At 45.6% G+C, this 22,204-nt stretch overlaps 1 protein-coding gene across 6 annotated transcripts in view; it reads right to left on the reverse strand.

The window, feature by feature from the left end:
* Positions 1 to 22,204, reverse strand: part of LOC135909941 (uncharacterized) — a 128,230-nt gene that overhangs the window by 27,527 nt on the left and 78,499 nt on the right. The window contains exon 4 of one of the 6 annotated variants that reach the window (XM_065441947.2): positions 13,223 to 13,675. The exons of the other annotated variants lie outside the window; for them this stretch is intronic. Coding sequence (XP_065298019.1) covers positions 13,621 to 13,675 — 55 coding nt within the window. The 3' untranslated portion in view covers positions 13,223 to 13,620. Of the gene's footprint in view, positions 1 to 13,222; positions 13,676 to 22,204 lie in introns of those variants that run through there. 6 annotated transcript variants of the gene reach the window in all.

Consider the following 22,204-nt stretch of genomic DNA (forward strand, 5'->3'; position numbering starts at 1 on the left):
TACAGATGGCTCGTCTACAGCCTGATTTCGTAATGCCTGCATGTCTGCAAGGTTTTGTTTGAATCAAAGGCTTTCTCGTAATCAATGAAAGCTATATGTAAGGGTTGGTTATATTCTGCACATTTCTAGATTACCTGATTGATAGCGTGAATATGGTCTATTCTTGAGTAGCCTCTGCGATATCCTGCCTTGTCCTTTGGTTGACAGAAGTCTAAGGTGTTCCAAGTTCTTTTTGCGATTACCTTAGTAAATACTTTGTAGACAATTTACAGTAAGCTGATCAGTCTATAATTTTTCAAGCCTTTGGCGTACCCTTTCTTATGGATTAAGATTATGTATGCGTTATTCCAAGATTCCGGTATGCTTGAGGTCGTGAGACATTGCGTATGCAGGGTGACCAGTTTTTTTACAACAATCTGCCCACCATCCTTCAACAAATCTGCTGTTACCTGATCGTCCCCTACCAGCCGTGGTTGCTCAGTGGCTCTGGTGTTGGGCTGCTGAACACGAGGTCGTGGGATCGAATCCCCGCCACGGCGGCCGCATTTCGATTGGGGCGAAATTCGAAAACACCCATGTGCTTAGATATAGCTGCGCGTTAAAGAACCCAGGTGGTCAAAATTTCCGGAGTCCACAACTATGGTATGCCTCATAGTCAGGAAGTGCTTTTGGCACGTAAAACCCCATAATTTTTTTTCTGATCGTCCCCAGCTGCCTTCCTCCTTTGCATAGCTTCCAATGCTTTCTTTACTTCTTCCGGTGTTACTTGTGGGATGTCAAATTCATCTAGGCTATTCCCTCTTCCAGTATCGTCGTGGGTGCCACTGGTACTGTATAGGAGGAGGAGGAGTAGATTTTAATGAACAGAAAGGAGGAGAGGTCGGCCTGGAGAGCGTGTCTCTAGCCTGCTACTCCTCACTGGGGAAAGGGGAAGTGGGAAATAAAGGGAAAGGTAGGTGGCGGGTGATTATGTTATGGTACAATGAGATACTATATACACGTTGCCCAATATGCGGGTGCGCACTGAAAACGCATACCCGTAAGGGTAATCTTGTCCATACAAAAAGTAATATTGTCCCAAAAAGTTATTGCGCAAACACATTTCGTACTGACTGCACGTCTCACAGCTTCTAAAGGCGATCGGCTAGACCTGTCTCACTTAAAAAGTTCAAAAGTGATTTTATGGCACGGTGGGCACAGTGAACACTCCTCCACACGCCCAAAAGCTTTTCTTCTGAAAAGGGGCGGGAGTCCAAGCTGTCAGCTATTGATTTGGGTGTTCTTCGTTCGGCCGCATATTGAGGGCACACACAAAGTACGTGAGCTATTGTCTCGAGAGTGTGACAGGCGCTACATTCAGGGTCCTGTGCTTGTCCAATCTTGTGAAGGTATCCGTGGGTGTATGCCACACCCAGCCGTAATCGATGAATGAGTGTTTCCTGGCTTCTCCGCAACCGAAGTGGAAGCCGGAATTGTAATCCAGCGTCAAGTCTATGAAGGCGCTCTTGTCGATGTTCGGGGTTGTCCCAATGTCGTGCCGTAGAAGTTTTAAGGGAAGTATGGAGCAAGGCGTTAATGTCATACCGGGAAAAATGAAGTTTTACAATAGTTACGTCAGTGTGCGCCTTTTTTGCTTCCGCGTCAGCCTGTTCGTTTCCAGCTATTCCACAATGGCCAGGAATTCACTGCAGCACGATGGTATGCCCGGAGTGAGATGCGTCAGCAAGTAGAGACATGATGTCATGAACCAGAGGACTATATGCGGTTCTGTCACTCATATAATTGCTGATGAGTTGCAGTGCTGGTTTTGAGTCACAGAACACTGTCCACTTCTCGAGACTCTGTTGCAGTATGCGGCGAACTGCTTCTCGAACTGCGGTCAACTCAGCTGCTGTAGATGACGTCTTGTGTCCTATCTTGAATCGTTGTGCGATTCCCATTCCTGGCACCGTGTAGGCCGCCGCGGAAGAGGTCTGTGTCACAGAACCATCTGTAAAAACATGTTCGTAATGTCTATACATATAAGCAATGTATGATAGCGCAAAATGCTTGAGCCCAGCAAGCGGCATCTTCGACTTCTTCGTTATTCCAGGGATTGAGAGTCTCACCGTTGGCTTTGCCATCGTCCAGAGTGGAACTTGGGGTATGTCATATGGTTGGAAGTCCGACGGCAATAAGTCTTGCTGCGACAGCACGGCTTCTGAGTAGGCAGACACAGACCGTACGCTTGTGACGTTCGTGAGTGGATGATTCCTGTGTCTGGTCAGTAGCCTTAGATGCACTCGCAATGGCTCATGTTGCAGATAAACTCGAGCTGAGCACGCACGTGCCTCTGCAATCGTGCCCCAAGTAGACACACATCGTGGTAGTCCAAGGCAAATTCTCAGTGCGCGAGCCTGAGCACTTTCAAGTGTGCGTACAGCAGTTGTACAAATCCGAGAAAGTACAGGCGCACTGTCGCGGAAGTAGCCAACAAAAAGTGCCTGGTAGAGCTGCAGAAGAGATGATTTGGATGGGCCCCATGATTTTCCAGACATATGTCGAATGATCTGACTAAAGCTGTCTAGCTTTTTTCTTAATCCGGAGAGGTGCTTCGACCAAGATAAGTCACGGTCGATGATGACTCCGAGAAACTTGTAGTGGGTTACTGAAGGGATAATCTTCCCATCAATCATAACGAGGTAGCAGGCCATTGACTTCCGTGTAAATGCCATGGACACACTTTTTTCCGGTGAGAGCTGCAGTCCGCGACTGTTTAGGTATGTCGACGTTATCGACACTGCGCGCTGCAGCTTCGTTTGCACTTGCAAGCGCGTTAAGCTCGTGGTCCATATACAGATATCGTCTGCGTACACAGAGACCGAGACTGTGCCTGCATGTTCTTTGACCAGTCCAATGAGAACGATGTTAAATAAGGTTGGGCTCAATACACCTCCTTGAGGCACTCCACGATAGACGGGGTGGTTCTTTGTTTCACCGTCTGGAGTTGTCATGAATATCGTTCTCTCTTGAAGATAGCTGGCTATCCATTGATGCATACGTCCCCCGACGCCACATTCTTCTAGGGCATCTAAAATTGCATCATGTAGAACGTTGTCAAAAGCACCCTTGATATCTAGAAAGACAGCAGCCGTTAATCGACGGCGACGTTTCTGATGTTCAACAGTTGTTACTAGGTCAATGACGCTGTCGATTGACGACCTACCCTTTCGGAAACCTGTCATTGCGTCTGGATATATATTACGTTTCTCCAAAAACCACTCCAGGCGCGTCAAAACCATGCGTTCCATGGTTTTACCTATGCAACTGGCATGCGCCACAGGTCTGTAGGAAAGCATAGCATGGGGTGTCTTGCCTGGTTTCAATAATGCCACGATTTTGCTTGTCTTCCAATGTGTAGGCACAGTTCCCGAGGACCACGAGAGATTGTATAAAGCCAGGAGCTCTTCTTTCGCTCGAGGGCCTAGATGGCGCAAGGTAGAATAGGTAATGCCATCAGGACCAGGCGCACTTGAGTGTCTTGAAGAGGAAATCGCTGCACGTAGCTCTTGCAGCGTGAATGGGAGGTCGAGACGATCGTCCATTGTTGGAGGAGCACACCTGAGCACTGAAGCTATCGATGTTGCAGATCCGGAGAGGTGTATGCAGAAATCTTCCGCGATTTCCTTCTCACTGCGTGTCTGGATGATAGCCAAAGCTCGGAAGGGACGTAGCTGTTGTGGAGGAGATGGTAGTGCTCGTACAACATGCCATATTGTGGACAACGGTTTTCGTGGGTCCAGGCTGGTGCAAAAGGACCTCCAACGTTGTCTGTCGAGCTTGTCTAAGTATCTTTGAATTTTCTTTTGCACACGGCGTGCCGTCCTCAAGTCTGATATCAGTTTAGTTCGCCTGTATTTCCTCTCGGCGCGACGTCGGACTGCCCGCAGCTCTTCATATATAACGTCAACGGATGTTCTTGAATTTGATGTTTGGATGATGCGTGTTGTTGCGTGCATTGCTGCTCTAATGCGCTCTTCCATCTCTTTCGATGAAATTACACAGTTGCAGGATTCTTCTAGCTTGTTCTGAAAAGCATCCCAGTCAGTGCGTCGCGTATGAGAACTTGGAAGTCTTGTAAACCATCTCAGTTGTACATAAGTAGGTAGGTGATCACTGCCATACGTTTCAGCATCTGTGCACCAGGCAGCAAAAGACGAAAGACATCGTGAAGCGATAGCTAAATCGAGGCAACTGCTGTACGTTGTGCCACGAAGAAATGTTGGTGAGCCATCATTCAGGATGTCAAGATCATTGCTACTTGTGAAGTTAAGAAGTTGTTTTCCTCGAAGATTTGTGATCCTACTACCCCAAAGATGGTGGTGCGCGTTGAAATCACCTACAATAATATGAGGTCCTTGGCAAGAGTCAAGAACAAGTTTCAGGTGTCCAGAGTCAAATCTTCCCCTGGGAGAAATATAGCCACCGATGATCGATATTATCCGGCGCTTTAGCTTCAGTGTTATAGAGACGTACTCGTTGCTGCTATGCACCGGAACTTGGTTTAGCGAATACGTGAGGTCACATCGCACACACAGTAAAACTTTGCTAGTATTTCCACTTGTCCCAGACGCGAATTGTTCATATCCAGGGAGTCTAAATGGCGATGTCATATTCGGCTTGCATATCACGATAACTGGAAACCGATGCTTGAGCACTCTCTGTTTAAAATCTCCCAGGCGACCCCGTAGACCTCGTGCGTTCCACTGGAATATTACGGAACCGCTTATCCTTTCCTGTAGTGACAACCTTGAAGTTGATGATGCCATGGCGTTTACTAGCTTTTATACAGCAGCAAGCACTGGTTCTAGTGCGTCGAGAATTTGCACCGCAGCCTTGGCAACGGGCGTCTTAACTCCGATGAGCAGCATTCGCAAGGAACGAATCAACTGTACAAGCATTGCCTTGATTTGCCCATCCGACGATGAAGGTTCATGTTCACGCTGGCGTTCCGGCTGCACTTCTGTACTCCGAGATGGCAGGGAAGGCCATATAGTAGTGTCCTTGGTGTTCAGAAGAGTAGACGTGGTTAAAGGAGGCTCTGACGTTTGAGGAGTAGCAGGAGCGCGCGACGACTTTTCCTCGAGTACAGGTTGTCCTGTTGTCGATGCTGATCTTCTGCGATTACGTGAGCGCCTCTGGCGACGGTGGACCTTGGTAGCCGCTTCTCTGTGCGTAGATCGATCTCGTACCATTTTCCTTAGCACGGACATTTCAGTCTTTAATTTTGGACAGTCCTTCGACGTTGCCTCGTGCGGCCCATCGCAGTTAGGGCACTTCAAGTCAGAGCCAGCACACATCAACTGATCGTGATCACCACCACAGAGCGGACATGTCATCTTGTTCACGCACACAGCAGTGACATACCCGATTTTCTGGCATTTACGGCACTGCAAGGGCCTAGGGATGTATGGACGGACAGGATGTCGCACATAACCCACTTTTAGATGTGATGGTAAGGTCTCTCCCTCAAAAATGAGTTTTATGCACCTCGACCGTCCAAAACGGTGTATGTCTGTGATATGGACAGTTGAGGAGATTAGCGTTGGGAGATCATCATTATCAATATCTGTATCGACATCGTAGATAACACCGGCGGTGGTGCTGCCTCCATGTATGATGAATGAGCGGACAAGTATATGTCCTAGCTCAGTTACAGCTTTCAAAGTGTCGAGGATGGTTCATGTAGTCACATCAACAGTAAGTATGTTTCTTCTGGGATTAATTCGGACCTCTTTGATTTTCCCTGGAGCCAGCCTCTCGAAATAGGCAGTGAGAGTTTGCCTATTGAGGGAATTGAGGTTGCCTGTAGCAGTGACGGGGATGTAGGCGATTGTGTACGCTTGCTGTGTGGGCGGGTTATTGTAGTTAAGCTCACTCACGCTTGATGTCCTACGAAGTTTCCTCTTCAACCGACGATTTGTGACCTCGGTATATCCGCCGTCAGAATCCATGTCGTCGATGTCTGAGCAGCTCGATGACCTTGGCAGAGTCGCGTTGAGGCGGTCGAGCACAGCAGACCGACTTGCAGCTTGAAGGCCAGCCCCCAACCTTGGCGGCAGAGGAGGCGGAACGTCCGTCATTGCTTTTGATATCGTACCCGCCTCGGGGGCGTCGGTACGCACAAATTTAACCGAAAAAACCAGAGCGAAGCAGGACTAGCAGCTGATCAAGAACTCGTCTTCTTCGTCTATTTATACTGTATAAATATCTATTAGACTCCTCAGCCACTTGAACTTTCTTATCCATATTAGTAATGATGGTGCCGGCGTTGTCTCTTAGCGCATACATCTGATTCTTGCCTATTCCTAGGTTCTTCTTCACTGCATTTAGGCTTCATCCGTTCCTGAGAGCATGCTCAATTCAATCTATATTATACTTCCTTATGTCAGATATCTTACGCTTGTTGATTAACTTGGAAACTTCTGGCAGTTCTATTCTAGCTGTAGCGTGAGAGTCTTTCATACATTGGTCTTTCTTAATCAGATCTTTCGATTCCTGCGATAGCTTAACGGTGTCATGTCTAACGAAGGTACCACCGACTTATGTTGCACACTCCTTAATGATGCCCATAAGATTGTCGTTCATTGATTCAACACTAAGGCCCTCTTTCTCAGTTAAAGCCGAATACTGTTCTGTAGCTTGATCCGGAATTCCTCTATTTTCCCTCGTACCGCTAACTCATTGATCGGCTTCTTAGGTACCAGGTTCTTCCGTTCCCTCCTCAAGTCTAGGCTAATTCGAGATCTTACCATCCTATGGCCACTGCAGGTTACCTTGCCAAGCACTTCCACATCTTGTATGATGCCAGGGTTAGCGCAGAGTATGAAGTCTATTTCATTTCTAGTATCGCCATTCGGACTCCTGCACGTCCACATTCCGTTATTCCGTTTGCGGAGGAAGGTATTCATTATACCTTCCTCCGTAACGTATTTGCAGTCACCGGCAAATACGTTCCCGGAGCTAATAATTTCATGCCTTTCGGCAGGTGCTGCATGCTGTCATCGGACACTTCACTGAGACACGGGCAGTGCAGCCGCTGGCATCGGTGAACCTGGATCTGCGCAGGCTCTGCGCAGACAGCGGGTTTCCTCTGCAATTTTCGTCCGCAAGCTGTCATTGCTGTCACTCTCTCGTCGGCTCATCACCTAGCCCGCACCCCAGACGCTTGGGAATGCCTATTAAGGAACAGCATCGCTCGGCTTCTTTGCAGTCAGCGGCAAATACGTTCCCGGAGCTAATCATTTCATGCCTTTGTGCAGGTGAGCCTTTTGCTCTTACTTATTTTAGCATTGTAATTTTTTGCCGCTGACTGCACACAAATGCCTTCTGATTGTGCTGCTTGCTCTAACCGTTACCTTTGGATGCGAAATTTTTAACATGTTCGGCTTGCCAAGAAGGTTTCCACCTTGGAAAACGATGCTCTACAGTAGTTGAAAACAGCTACGCAAAAATGAGTACAGTTAAACGTGAAACCTGGCTGTGCCAAACATGTCGACCGGGAAAAAGCACACAAGGAGACTTGACACAGACAGCAAAAGTAGAATTGTTTGCACAGCAATTTGTTGTAACTGAAAAACTGGACCGACTTGCATCTGGCGTAGAAATACTCGCCACGAAAGTACAGGAACATTTTACATTTAAGGACTCAGTTGGAAAGATCGAGAACGCGATACAGGTAGTGCAGACTTCAATAGAATTTCTTTCCGCAAAATACGACTCGGTATAGGAGACGGTCACCAAAAATCAGACGGAGGTGGCGGAATTATGTTGCAAGGTTGACTCGCTGTTTTCTACCATCGAGTTCCAGTCAGACCTGATCGACAAAATAAGTGAGCAAATGAATGAAATGGAGCAGTATAGTAGGAGAAAGAATTTCGAGATCCACGGGTTTCCCAGCAAGCCAAAGGAGAACTTGCAATCCTTCCTCAGTGATCTTGCGCAACAACTTGAGGTACCTAACTTTGCGGCAAGTCAAGTCTCTGATATCCACCGTCTACCCAGTAGGGACAATACTGCACCAGCTATTCTTGTCCAGATGCGCTCCGTTGAAGCGAAGGAACAATGGCTTCGATCACGTAAAAACTTGCCAGGATTAGTTCAGAATGATTTTCCAGGTTTGTATTTCAATGACAACCTCACACGGGTTAATCACGAACTGTTCTGGCGAGCTCGCACTTAAGCAAAGGAAATGTCTTTCAAATACGTCTGGACAAGAAATGGCAAGGTGTTTGCAAGGAAAGCAGACGGCGCTCCACTCGTTCGAATTAATAGAAAATTGGACATTGAGAGGCTTATCTAGTCATGGGTAGTACTTTCAAGGTTTGCACTGACCTTTCAGAAGTTTCGCGATTTTTTTGTTATCCGGGTAACGACGCTTTCCATTTTACTCACGTAAACATCAGAAGCATTCGTAAGCACTGGGACCATTTAGTAGCCATTCTATCTTCTGTTCCACTGCTTTTTGATGTCATCGTACTCGCCGAGATATATATCTCGCCAGGTCTATTTTCTAGTTTCGCGCTGCCGGACTATCAATCATTCTCCTTTTTTCGTCCGGTCCGGAAGGGCGGAGGCGTGGCTGTTTTCGTAAAAAACACTTGGTCAGTCTCCGAACTACACTTGCCTTTCGACCATGCCGAAACTGTTACTCTCCGCTTATTTAATCCTCGATTTTCATTGGCCTTTCTTTCTGTATATCGTCCCCCATGTGATAACAGGCGTCTTTTTTTTTGCTGAGCTCGACTCCTCGTTTTCACGTATAGGAACCGATAAATGTATTTGCCTCACAGGTGACATTAATATAGATACGTTACGTCCAACAGTAGGAATAGTTGCTGATTATTTAGATACACTATCTAAATGGGGAATCGAAATGAAAATCCATGCGGCAACTCGCGAAGAATTCCTATCTCAACGTTTTGTTTCATCCTGCATTGATCATGTAAAAGTTAGAGCCTATAATTTGGAAGTAATATCTACCATTGCACAGGTTAAGCTTTCTGACCACTACTTCGTCTGCTGTTCACTGAAACAGACTGTGAATCCTTTGTTATCTGAGGCTATTAACTCTGTCAAACAAATTTGTATAATTTATCCAAGGCCTTTCAATAAAATAGCCCAGAAAAATTATTGGGATAATTTTTTGTGCACTGTGTCACCGGAAAACATGTACCGCGACTTCGTAGCTGCGTTTGATGCTTTTAGGCAGGCGGCAACACACGTTGTCAAAATCAGGCAACGTTACCTGAGCCAGAAATGGATGACCAGCGAAATCTTAGCTCCTATAAAGGAAAAAGACTTGTTGTGGACTAAGGCCAAGCGGTCGTCAAACTGCAATGGCACGCGCTTAAGATATAAATGTGCCAGAAACAAGGTGAATGCAATGATCAGACTTGCGAAGCGCGTTTATTTTAGAAAGATATTTCAAGAAGCTCGATCTGACATAAAGAAAACATGGTCCCTAATCAATAATCATAGAGGCGGCAACACTTCAACGCCTAAACAGCGCCTTTCATCTTATTTTTCAGCAGACGACGAAACTATGGCAAAGTTATTTAATCAGTTCTTTTCAAGTGTCTCGGGATCGAGGACCCGGCGACCATCGGTGTGTACTCTAACAGACAGCTTGCTAGATTCCGCATATCTTCCTTTCTATCGCTTGAAAAATTAAGGTTCATTGTCTTCAATCTTAAGACGAACAAATCACCTGGCTTGCACAAAATTCCTGCCAGTAAAATTCAGAGAAATTTTGACGCAATTAAACATGTATTGCTATCGCTTTTAAACTTTGTTTTGGATGGTGGCGTGATTCCAGTTGATTTGAAAACCGCAATTGTAATTCCGCTTCACAAGCAAGGTGCACGCAATAGTATTGAAAATTACAGACCTATTTCGATACTTCCCGGTATAGCTCAAATAGAAAAACATGTGGGTCTTACGGTAACACAGTTTCTAGATAAGCATAGTGTATTATCATCACATCAGTATGCATTTGTACAGGGGAAGGGTACGCAAACACTGTTAGGAGCTTTCTCTGATCTTTTAAACTTGACACTAGACCAAAACTGGTTAGCATGTGCCCTCTTTATGGATGCCTCTAAGGCATTTGACAGTGTTTGTCATGAGATTTTGTTGCAGAAACTGTCTCGCCTAGGCGTTCGTGGGTCATTCTTGAATTTATTAACTAACTTTCTGCAGGATAGACGACAGTGCGTAAAGGTGGAAAATAGTTTAAGTGTTTTAACCAGTATTCATTCTGGAGTCCCTCAGGGCTCAATATTAAGCCCCCTGCTTTTTAACATTTATGTGAATGATTTGTGCAATGTAGTAGGTAATTACATATATCAATATGCCGATGGTCCTGTTCTTGTATCCTGTGCAACTAATTACTCTGATGCAATCAGCTCCTTACAGAATGAGGCAAGTATAGCTATGGACTGGTTTGCGGCTAATTTAATAAGCATCAACCCTTTTATAACGCGACTTGTCTGTTTCCATAACTGCATGAAAAAAATCCTGCCAACGACATCATTATTCTTACACACATCAAACTGTTATGAATGTACATGTCAACCTACTCAAAATGCATCTTCTGTTAAGTATCTTGGGTTGCTTTTTGACTGTGATCTTTTATAGAACTCACAATTATTCCACATCTGTAAAAGGCTGAGCGCGGTCTCCTGTGTATTATACAATATGCGATGTCTTATGCCAATCTCCGTTCGAAAAATTATTGTCCATGCTTTAGTCTACAGTGTGCTACGTTATGGCTTGACTGTGTATGGCCATTGTACTCTTAGGTGGAGCTCAAGAATTAATTTAATTTTACGTTCACTGCTGTCAACAGTGGCTTACGATTTGTGTCCAAAGCAAGATGCAGACGTCTTTAGGCTGTTGAATTTGCCAAACTTCACTTCTCTGATTAACGAAAGTGTTGTAATTAAACACTTCTGGAATAATGATTTTGAAACACGATATACGCCTGTCCGCTCCTTAAGACCGAAGGAACACTACGTCATCCCCAAGGCTGTGCAAAGTACGGAAGGAGAACGCAGCAATACTATGTTCCAGCCATATTTAATAAATTGCCAACGCCTGTGTTAGAAGCAAACACAAAACGTGGGATTAAGAAACTGCTTAGAATTGTCGATGTTTGATGTAACATTTTGTATAACTCTTCAACATTTCGCTCCGACCCGCTAATAGCTAACTCCGCTATTAACCCTGTGCAATTTTCTGTGACCTGACTGTCAGGCACTGGCAGTCAAGCCCTCTGAGGCTTTGGTAGGCCTGCTATATGTACTTTGTTTTCTTTATGCACAATAAAGATTGTATTGTATTGTATCATCCGCAAATAATTCCCTTCTGCAAACTCGGCTCACGTATGGGGAGTGCTTAACGCCTGCTTCACCTCTGCCGGGGGTCGGGCCGGCATTGCACTGACTTCAGGATCGGCCCACGTATGGGGAGGGCTTAACGCCTGCTTCACCTCCGCCCCGGGTCGGGCCGGCAATGCACTAACTTCGAGATCTGCCCACGTATGGGGAGTGCTTAACGCCTGCTTCACCTCCGCCCCTGGTCGGGCCGGCATTGCACTAACTTCGGGATCGGCCCACGTATGGGGAGTGCTTAACGCCTGCTTCACCTCCGCCCCGGGTCGGGCCGGCATTGCACTAACTTCGGTATCGGCCCACGTATGAGGAGTGCTTAACGCCTGCTTCACCTCCACCCTGGGTCGGGCCGGCAATGCACTAACTTCGGGATCGGCCCACGTATGGGGAGTGCTTAACGCCGGCTTCACCTGCGCCGCGGGTCGGGCCGGCATTGCACTAACATCGCGATCGGCCCACATATTGCGACCTTTTTCGCTTACCACAACGACACGAAAATTTCCTTCGACGGTAGAGGTATACAGCTTCGCGATAAGAGAAACCGGCGTGATAGCTTCGTTCCTATTAGCGGCTCTGGCGGTGCGTTTCTAAAGGATTTCGATGGGGGCGAGATGGAAACAAAAAAACGCTTGTGTACTTATATTTAGGTGCGCGTTAAGAATCCAAGGTGTTAAACCGAGTTGCTCAGAAACATAACCTGGTTTTACTGCATAAAACTCCAGGATTTGTTTAATTTAAAAAAACGAAGGTAGCTCTGCCCTTCGGCTTTATTACAGTAGTATAAACAAAATGGCCTTATTCTCAAGTCGAATTTTCTGAAAAATAGGTTATGCTTATCTTATACTTCAATGCCTTCATATAATGTCGTTCCCAACTGTACGTCCGCTCTACTGAGAAGATTGTAAATTATAAACGACTGCTTTCACTTATCCCGTGCAACATCATAACGACAGTAATGAAGCGACCAAAAGAACGACACATCTCAAATACACGTAGAGATAAATGCGCATCTGCTGTGTTTGCTGAAGGAGCTTAGTGTGGTACCACTTGCACCACCCAATATTAATGGAATGCAAACATTGTGGCACTGTCCAAATAAAATACATTTGTTTGAATAATACCGAATTTAGCGACAGGAACGCGATCCCAGAGAGGGTATATGACAGGAAGACAGGAGCAGCACTCACAGGGCGGACATCTTTATGTACTTCACTCTCTGTGGTCTTGCTTTTGGTACTAAAATCAACATTATTCAAGGAAATTTACTTTATTTAGGCAGTCTCACCATGTTTGTACTCCTTTAAATCTGAGTGGTGCATGTGGTATCACAGTTGTCTCCTTCGACGGAGACGCCAGATGTACATTTATCTCTACGTGTATCTCTACATTTCCTTTCATCGCTTTAACAGCAAGTACTACTAAATTTGCTTGCCTGAAGCGAGTTAGAAGATTTGCAAGCTGCCCCTAAATCGGGCATTTATACTGAATGACAGCTGGGTACTTGTTACGCAGACGTTATCCCCATGCGTTAATTCATTCAGGAACTGTCGCACCTCTGTGCAACAGCCGCGACTCTCCAGCAGCAGAATAATTCGGAACAGTCCTCAAGTCAATCGCTCACTCGCCCGCGAGATTTCAAAGTGCTGTTCTGCGCTAGATTTAAACAGAAACGACTATTCAACAATTTTTAATTGTGAATTCTGGTATCAAATTTGATCTGAATAGGCAATATTATTGGACTAGATTTATATTTTTCCGCTTCCTTTCACCTGCTGGCAGGTTGAAAGAAATCGCCAGGCCATCCATGGAGATACCATTGGTCTTAACTTCCCAGTCTCCACGATTCTGTCTGAGTACATAGGTAATTTCGTTGCTCTGGCACTCTTGTTCGTATTATCGTCCGATCATTGCCGTGGCTCCTTTTCTGGGAAAGCCCACTGAACCGCCTGGGGCTGGTTCCATCTATAGAGTGCAATAGAACTGTAGTACACTCTATTTGCATCCGTGATAAGGCCTCCAGCGACAGTCCTTCGCTCGAAGCTGCCGTGCGCGCTCCCAGAGTGGCTCTTCTCTGGATAATCGTTGGCGGCGCACGAAAAACACGGCTGTATAAAATATCAGGCTGCGAGTATTTGCTCAATCCCTTGCATGGGGCCGCGCAGGCGCTTTCCGAAGAAACCTTTGTCCCTCAAGGCAGGTGCCATTGGAAATATGAGCTCTTTGGAGCCTCCAGCGATGGGGCCCTGCAACAACATGAACCCCAAGTAGGCACCTTCGCAAGTTGGCCGTTGTCTTCGCCAGCCCGGAGGCACGTTCTCCTTAAGTGAGCGCACTTGTGGCCTCTGGTCTCGTTCTAGAAAAGTTGCGAGCTTCGCGTCGTTCTGCTCGAAATCCCGAGTGTTTGCACACTTCTACTTTCTTACTGCCGTTGCCAGACCTTTCCTGCTTTGATACGTGCCTTTGTCGAATAGCCATTTATTTATTTTTACTTATTTACAGATACTGTCAGCCCTTACACGGGGCTATTACAAGAGTGGAATGCAAATGTATAAAGTTAGCATTCTGGAAAGCAATGGTATCAGACATTTTTTACATTCAGCTCTTACAGCGGAACGGCTAAATTATTAGCACCAAATAACAAATACGCAAATAATTACCAAATAAATGTACGAAGTACCATATAGGCAAAAGAAAGTTATACTATAACATTTACAAACCAATATGTCCGCTATGGGCTTAATGAATGAATCCGTTGATGAAGATTAGTACTTGTGGTACATCACGAGTGGTAGGAAGTCTCAAGACTGAATCCGCATGGACGCGCAAATAGGAGCAAATGTGCAAGAGGCTTTAGAGTTCCTGGTAGATGTGGCAGATTTCACGGCACCACCATGCAGAAAGGTTTGTTACTACACACACGATTATTTTGGTGATAATTAAACTTGAACTGATATTTTATAATGATATTTGTGTCGTGCATATGTCCAGTCACCCTTTGATTCACCGAGAAGTTTAGTCATTCACTTATTTTCGCGCCATGCATTTAATAATTAATATTGCCACGGCTCATTAATCTTCCACCAACAAGAACCGAAAGTGCGCATTAACCAACGCGTTACCGCTAAAATTTTCTTGGGCACCTTCACGTTGCAGATCGATGTTTGCTGTGACGAAATGAAGTGTTACTTTTGGGTAACAGTGTTGAAAACGGCAGTTCAACAAGCAAAACTTACAATTTATAGCATTCATGTGTGTACCCAAGGCAATACAGACATAACAAATGTGTACCGTACAAGCTTTCTACAATGCAGGCGCTTTCGGGACATGTAGCCTGTAAAGCAGGCTAACATAGCGTAACGTATCCGCTGAAACCTTTCCCGTCCCTGTAGTGTCCGCGCAGATCCGGAATAAACAGAGAATTTCAACGCAGCGTGTTATGAAATTTTACCTATATATTTAAAAAGCAATGCATTATAACAGCTAACGTCCTTCACTTATCTTCTCATTTTAATTTTACAATTTCAGCATGGTTCAAAGAAACGCGGGCCAGCTGATTTTCCGAGCCCAATGACGCACGTAGTCTACGTTGTGCCTGCGAATTTTCTAGTATTCTGCGCTCGTGAAACCAGGACGAATTCCGCGACACAGTCTCGGCCATGTTCATAACACGGTAATGACAACGGCGTCACTTTTATGGTGGTTAAATGCTACATTGGCACCCCACAATGTACCTGAAAGCTCGGTGCAGTGTTGATTTCTCCAAAAACCAAATCGGAAGTGGTGCGTTCAGATGCACATTAACGAGCCCACCCTCTCCAACACGTACACCTTCCTAGAATGGATCATTCCGGTTATTCCCCGACTGCACTCTAAACCTCACTTTACCATTCATTGCAATAACGTTTGTGGCTTAATTGTACTGCACTTGTGAATGTTCGCCTGTCGAACGTACTTACTGAAACTGCGGCACCTGCAGCATTAAGACTGATTCTGCTTGTTGCTGTTGTTGCCTCAAAATATGGCTCGTACCTACGAGGGGGGTTGAACACAGTGGCTATATTGAATGCACCCAAGAAAAAAAAACAAAAGTGGTGAAGCGGCAACATTCAAAAAGAAGCATCAGGCAAGTAGAGGATAACACAACTTTTCAGAGGGCTTATTCCTAAACCTTGAAAAACTAATAAAAGTGCACCACGGATGGTACCCTAGCCGCGTAATCTTCCGGACGCTTCGATGAACTTGTGCAGAGCAGTAATCATAGACCCACGGATTATGCCTAATTGACAGGCACGGAAGGACAAAATGTTTGGTGTTGTAAGCGCCAAGCCCAGATTACCGGTTGGTAATTTGAGATACATTCTGTGGAAGGAGGAGACGCGGCGGCCAAAAAGACAGAAATGGTCAATAGTTTCTGGTTCGTTACAAAAAGAGCAGAGGTTGGCTATGGATAAATCACATCGATGATGGTAAAGATTTAGGTGGAGAATTCTACCACGAAAGCTTGATAACGTGCCCTCGCATTGTCGTGAACGGCATTTCCTCGTGTTCCAAGAACATTTAGATGTGGAAAAGCCTGAGTGGAAAGTAGGGGTGATTTATTACAATTAGAAATAAAAGGCGGTAAAATCAAGCTCATGTTATAAGAGAGAAAGCCGGAAGAGCATTTAGGACCGGATCATTTAGCGACGACGATGCGAGCGAGTCAGCGGATTCATTTAGAAAGATTACGCTCTTTACGGAGACCAACACAAAGCGGACTTCAGACAAACATCCCCGAAGAAGTGCCAAAATATACTCAGCAGGTGTTACCGATTATTACGATTAATAACAATCATTACTTTACATTTCTGTACACACAATTGTCTGATGGCCGGGATAATTGACAGTAATTTTGCAAGAAATACTGCGGTGTAATCATTGAGACGGAGAGCAAAAGACCTTTGGAAAATATGTCAACACCGGCATGTTCTCTAAATTTTGTGCTGCGTACGTAGAATTTATCAAGGGAGGCGGAATTTGACTAACATGATCTTGAAGGAGACCTTCCAGCACGCGCCCAGGAAGAAGTTCACGTGTTTTGGAAAAATGGCATCAAAGGTTACTTATATCTTGAACAAATTAGATTTTGGAGAAATCATGCAGGTTCTGTAGACGAACTTGAAGTTTTGATAAGAGCCCGTGAACGAAAACAACTTGTGGCTGTCGCTAATGCCGTCAACCTGTTATGAAAAACGAATCAGCAGAAGTGATGAAAACGGACTGGAAACGGGAGAAAGGTGCATCGTAAAGGCTTGAGGAAAGTCAGGACAGTAAGTTGCTTAAATCACGACTCAAGCGAAATAATTCCAGCCTCCACATAAAGCACATTGTTAGCCACAAAACATGGCAGCCTAAGGCCGAGGCGCAGCGCTTGCCTTTCCAGTATTACTAAAGGTCTTAGCTTGTATGCTGGACATCATGAATAGAGGAAAACAGCCAAATTCAAGAATGGGCTTGACGTGAAGTTAATAGATCACCAGTAACTTAGCCCTACGAATACTTGTGTTTTTATTAGTGGATATGCGCAACAATCCCATTGCGCGTTCACCTTTACTAGCATTTGCGTCGACTGGGGGCTGCCAGTTTACAGTACCGTCGTATGTTATCCCTAAGTACTTCAAAACGGCAACTTGCGGTATCTCCTCGCTTAGGCAATGAAGAGAAATAAAAACGGAATTTGACAACGGAAACACAAGGTAACGAGCATTTCTTGACGTTAAGAGAAAAAGACAGTCCAGCCAGGGCCAGAGTTCAGAAAAATATCATCGTAAAACTTTGTATGACAATTGATATCCCGTGATGAGAGTTAAAGTTGCACATCCTGATGGACTGGGACAGAAGATAACAAGATATAAAAGAAAAGCGGTGAAAAGACTGGTCCCTGTGGTACGCCTCTCGTCTGTGTATATGCAACTTATGCCACCGCGTCCTTGAAGCAAAAGAATAGCCCGTCAGAAAGAAAGTCTTGTATCGAGGCCACTAAATGGTCTGGAAAGGCACAGCTTGCTAATCTAGAAATTACCATTGCATGTTCGACACGGTCATATGCTTTTGCAATATCTAAAGTTACAAATGCTGATACATCTCCTGATAGCCCTGCGAGTCAAATGCGGCTTTCTAAATCAACGTGAGCTGACCATATGGAAGAGTGAGGCCTAAATCTTATTTGTCTCGAGAATAGAATACCCTCAGAAGAAGTAAAATCATTGACCCGAACATGGATTAATTTTTTTTAATTATTTCGACTGGATTGGATGTAAGGAAACTCACCGATTGTTGGCCAAGACATATGCGAGGTTTATATTTCAAAGTAAAAGCGTAAATTTTGCGATTTTGCAAGAGTTCGAAATCCATGTATATTGCAGTGAACAGTTTAGTATATCAGAAAGTTTATTGAGGAATGAGGTAAACAATAGCTCAATCATCGCAGTTGTAACACAGTTTGGTCCAGGAGCCGAATGATGTGCAGATTTAATTACATCGGATAATTCCGTCATCATAACTTCTATGAATTCTGCGGCCGAATTCGCAAAGCATTTAGTTCGTAAGTGCTCTTTTTCATTGGCTGATCGGCTTCGCTAATAATATGTCCTATATCGCTACTGGCTGGCACGAACTTTTTTATCATAAGAACGTTTCGCGAATACGGGTCCAGGGGTGCTATGCAGGATGCGCCGAGTTTCTCGTTCACCCGAGTTTTACCCGAGTTTGCTCGACGGCAGTTAGTGAACGGAGATAGCGCGGAACGCGCCGAAGGTTCAGGCAAAAAAATATGTATGAGCCGCGTATGACAACAAAGCCGCGTATGACAACATGAGCGGACCCTGCGCAGCACGCTGCTTCCACGTTTCAAGCGAAGAAGGGTGCACAACGAAACGCGCCAGCGCCACGTATTGTTATCAACGGATTATCGCAACTTAGCGATACCGTGACTGTCCCGCTGTCTGTCTGCACACTTGCCGTGAGCCGCTTGCCACGCCTTTCCCGGGCGCGTCAAGGGCGTGCCTTTTCTTTCGGGCGCTATCTTTCTTTCCCCCATCGAATGCGAACAGGGTACATGCGGCGCATTCTTGCACCTACACTTTGACTCAAACGAATACGTTAAAGTACAACAAATAAAATAACGAACATTTTTATTTCTCTAAGTATCTGTTTTTCGTTTTCAACGCTACAAATTTGTGATGACAAACGGAGATCGAGCAAATCATTAAATTTTGCACTTCTTGCCGCGAGTGGCGACAGTGAGGCGAAAGCTTAGAAGCGGTACATTGAAGCGGGTCGCGCGCACGAGGGCGTTCATACGGTGCTAAGTCGCCTAGGGGCGCTGCAGAGCTATTCTCAATAAAGTCGCTCATGATCCATGGAGGGTCAGGGCCACTCTTTCTCTATTAGGGGAATAGAAACGCAGCGCCGCGGTACGGCTGTTCATCGCAGGCGCTTCACTAGGCCATTAAGGCTCCCGGTTTACCAGCTAAAAACGACACAACGGCTGTCGCTGCGAAATGGCGGTTATTGTAGAGTGCGTAGTGATGCAGTTCAGTGAAAATGTACCAGTTTATCTTTGTGCGCGAAGCCTCTGCGATACATTGCGAAAAGTGCGTGCTTCCCCAGCGACACAATTCATCGCTTGCCCAGTGAAGGTGCCTCTGAGCGCATGTACGCAGTATATGAGCGTGTTGTGCAGTCGAAGGTGCTTGCAGATTACCTCTGCTGGAGCCAGCAGCGATCGCAGATGGATATCGTAACGACACCGTAGCACTCGCATTTTGGCTGGTGAGGGCTCTTGTGTGCAGTTATGAAATCAGATTTCGAACGGAGAGAGGTGTTGGAACTGTTGAGTGCGCAGTGCTTGTGATGAAGAAATGCTATTGCACTGGGTCTAGAAGAGCGAGCGATTCTCAGACGCTGATCGTGTTTACGACGCTGTGGCTCCGTTTCATCACCGATGACAGAGCAGCCATCTCAAAAGACTGCTGCAATACGAACTCCTCAGCATCGTCGACCCCCTCGCCGCATCGACGCCTTGTAAGCAGCTACAGTGACGTGCCGATAATTATTTACTGTGCACTACGCGCCACAATGCAGGCCATGAAACCGTGTTGTGCGGCCATCTCAGCCCGAGAAGATGTATGCATAAGCCAGCGGCAGTCAACGCTTTGTTTTCGATAGTGGTGCTCAGTACATCACCGATGACAGTGCATTGTGCGCGTTTTATGTCGGCGGTCAAGATTGTTGATGCCTCTCAGCTCGACACCGCGTCGCTGTTGCCGCAAGATAAGTTGGGCGTGGCCCAACTGTAGTGAGTGCGCGCACAAGAGTTACATGCCTCGCGCGGGGCGTGACCTCTGGTTTTGATTGACAGGCGAACTCGTGCTAAACTCGTACATCGCGAAACCCCCTCCGAGTTCAACTCGGGAACATGGCGGCGGCAGCAGCAGCCTGTTTCATTGCATCCAGCGGCAGCAAGCGTCAGTATGAGCGTCTGGACCCGTTCACCTACATGACCGACGGGGAGTTTCAGCGTCATTTTCGCCTGTCGAAGACATCAGTGCGCTGGTTGTGCGACGAGCTAGGCGAAGACTCTCGTCTGCGGAGACAGCGTGGCGGGCTTCATTCGCTCACCGTCGTAGAGCAAGTCATCTGTGCGCTCCGTTTCTATGAGACTGGGAGTTTTCAGAGAAGTGTCGGCGCCGAGCGTTAGATTGGATGCCATCACACTACTGTTAGACACTGTGTCAGAGATGTGTCTGACGCGCTTATCGATGCGGCAGTGCGTAAGCGGTGCCTAGCTTTCCAGAATACTGCGGCTGAGCGGGCATATATAAAAGAATGCTTCCTACTTCGTGGGAACATTACGAACGTAGTCGGTTGGTCGATGGAACGTACATAGGAATTAAGGCGCCTTCAATGTCAGCGTTACTGTGATTAACATTGAAGCAATGTTTAGACACGCCATATTGGCAAATTCGTAACTTCTGTGTAGCCGACTTAAATTTTGTGTTAGCGACATCTCACATGCGGCTGCTAATGATACTGACTTTTTCGCTGGTTGATGACTTTTTGCCGATTGTTCTACTTGTCCGTCAGGGTGCCTTCCAAATGGCTCACTTTCTTGGGAAAGAGGTTAATTAAGTATAAATAGATAAATGGATATCACAAATTGTGTGAAGTAACCTATGAATTCTAATCTCATAAAGAACTTGGGGTTCTTCATTGGTGAAGTTACTTAGTATGCACAATGCTGAATTTTGATCATGCGTAATCTATCGACCGCACTATGAAACAGCGAGGCATTGCACAATTTGTTGCAGCGCGAGATGTGGATGTTGCGCCAAGCCGGTTGTGCCTATGCGCTTGTGGCGAAATGAAAATGCATTAAGAATCTTAGTGTGTTGGCTTGCATGAAGAAAATACTTCAGATTGTTTGCTCTGTTCACCGTCGATGCATGTGCCAGAGGCTCAGTGTATGTTCTTATTTTGGGGGGGCGGCGTTATTCTGGATGGATAAATTGTATATTTTCGTCTCATGATGCGGCTCTAATTCTTAAGCAGTAGAATAATGCACATCCAATGCTCTGCAGAACTCGCTGTACATGAAGATGTCATGAACCACCAAGGCAAACTTATACATCGGGAGAAATGTGGTGCAGATGCCAATGAAAAGTGGGTCTTTAACCCACCATGATAAAGATAAAAATTGCAGAGCAAATAGACCATTTGTGCAGCTTTAGAGCAATGATTGCACAAAACGTGATATGCTCAAACGAGTAAACGCTTGCTGCAATGCCAAAGTAGGCTGAGCGACATGCAGCGTATATTGGCATTGAACATGTCTCGTAACCATTATTTTTATTGTAAGCCCTCGCTGTCACACCTTTCCCTCCGGCACTCCCTTTACTTAAACGTGGCACTGTATTTCCTTTGGTGTCAGGAATCAAAGGGGCAAGCATTAACCAGCCTTGCAGCAGCAAGGCTGGTTAATGCTTGCCCCTTTGATTCCTGTTAGTTTAGTGGTAAAGAATATGGCACGTGCATACATAAACCTGTACTGCAAAATTTAACATTTGCGATTTTTTGGAGAGCTAATTTGTGTTGGGAAATTTCAAATATGTGCACCATTGTGGCCTAGTAACTAGAGCATTGGAGATGTTGAAGACTGGGTGTATTGGTATAGTAGCTTGAAGTTTAATTGCACAACAATTTGACGGGACACAAAGAAGAGAAATACACACAGCAGAATGCTTTGCTGTGTGTGTTACTCTTCTTTTTGTGCCGTTGAATTGTTGTGCGATCCAACTTCAAATAGAGCATTGGGCTTCCTTGGTGCAGGACCGAGGAAGTGTGAGCTATTCGACAACATGCCAGTGCGTTGCCACACAATTATGGAAGTCGGAAGGTTTGCAAACAAAGCTTTGCTTTCAAATCCACCTGCTCATGTTATACAAGGACTGATTGAAAGAACCATCGTACAAAAATAATGGTGAAATCAATGGCCTGTGAAAAGTGTAATTTGTTTATAGACACTGTTGACATAATAGGTGCCATACTGGCCTTAAAATTGTACTGGACAGAGCAGTTTGTTTCCTATGTGAAGCACAACCTCCCATTACATGCTGTGCAGACAACCAAGCTCAGTTTGTTTTGACGTGCTACACAACATTCACTGTAATCTGTTTTTGATTCTAAGGAAGTGCCAAACACCACCTCTTTTTCAAGGACGTCATGGGAATATT

The sequence above is a fragment of the Dermacentor albipictus genome, chromosome 1, assembly GCF_038994185.2.
Source record: "Dermacentor albipictus isolate Rhodes 1998 colony chromosome 1, USDA_Dalb.pri_finalv2, whole genome shotgun sequence".
Lineage (NCBI taxonomy): Eukaryota > Metazoa > Arthropoda > Arachnida > Ixodida > Ixodidae > Dermacentor > Dermacentor albipictus.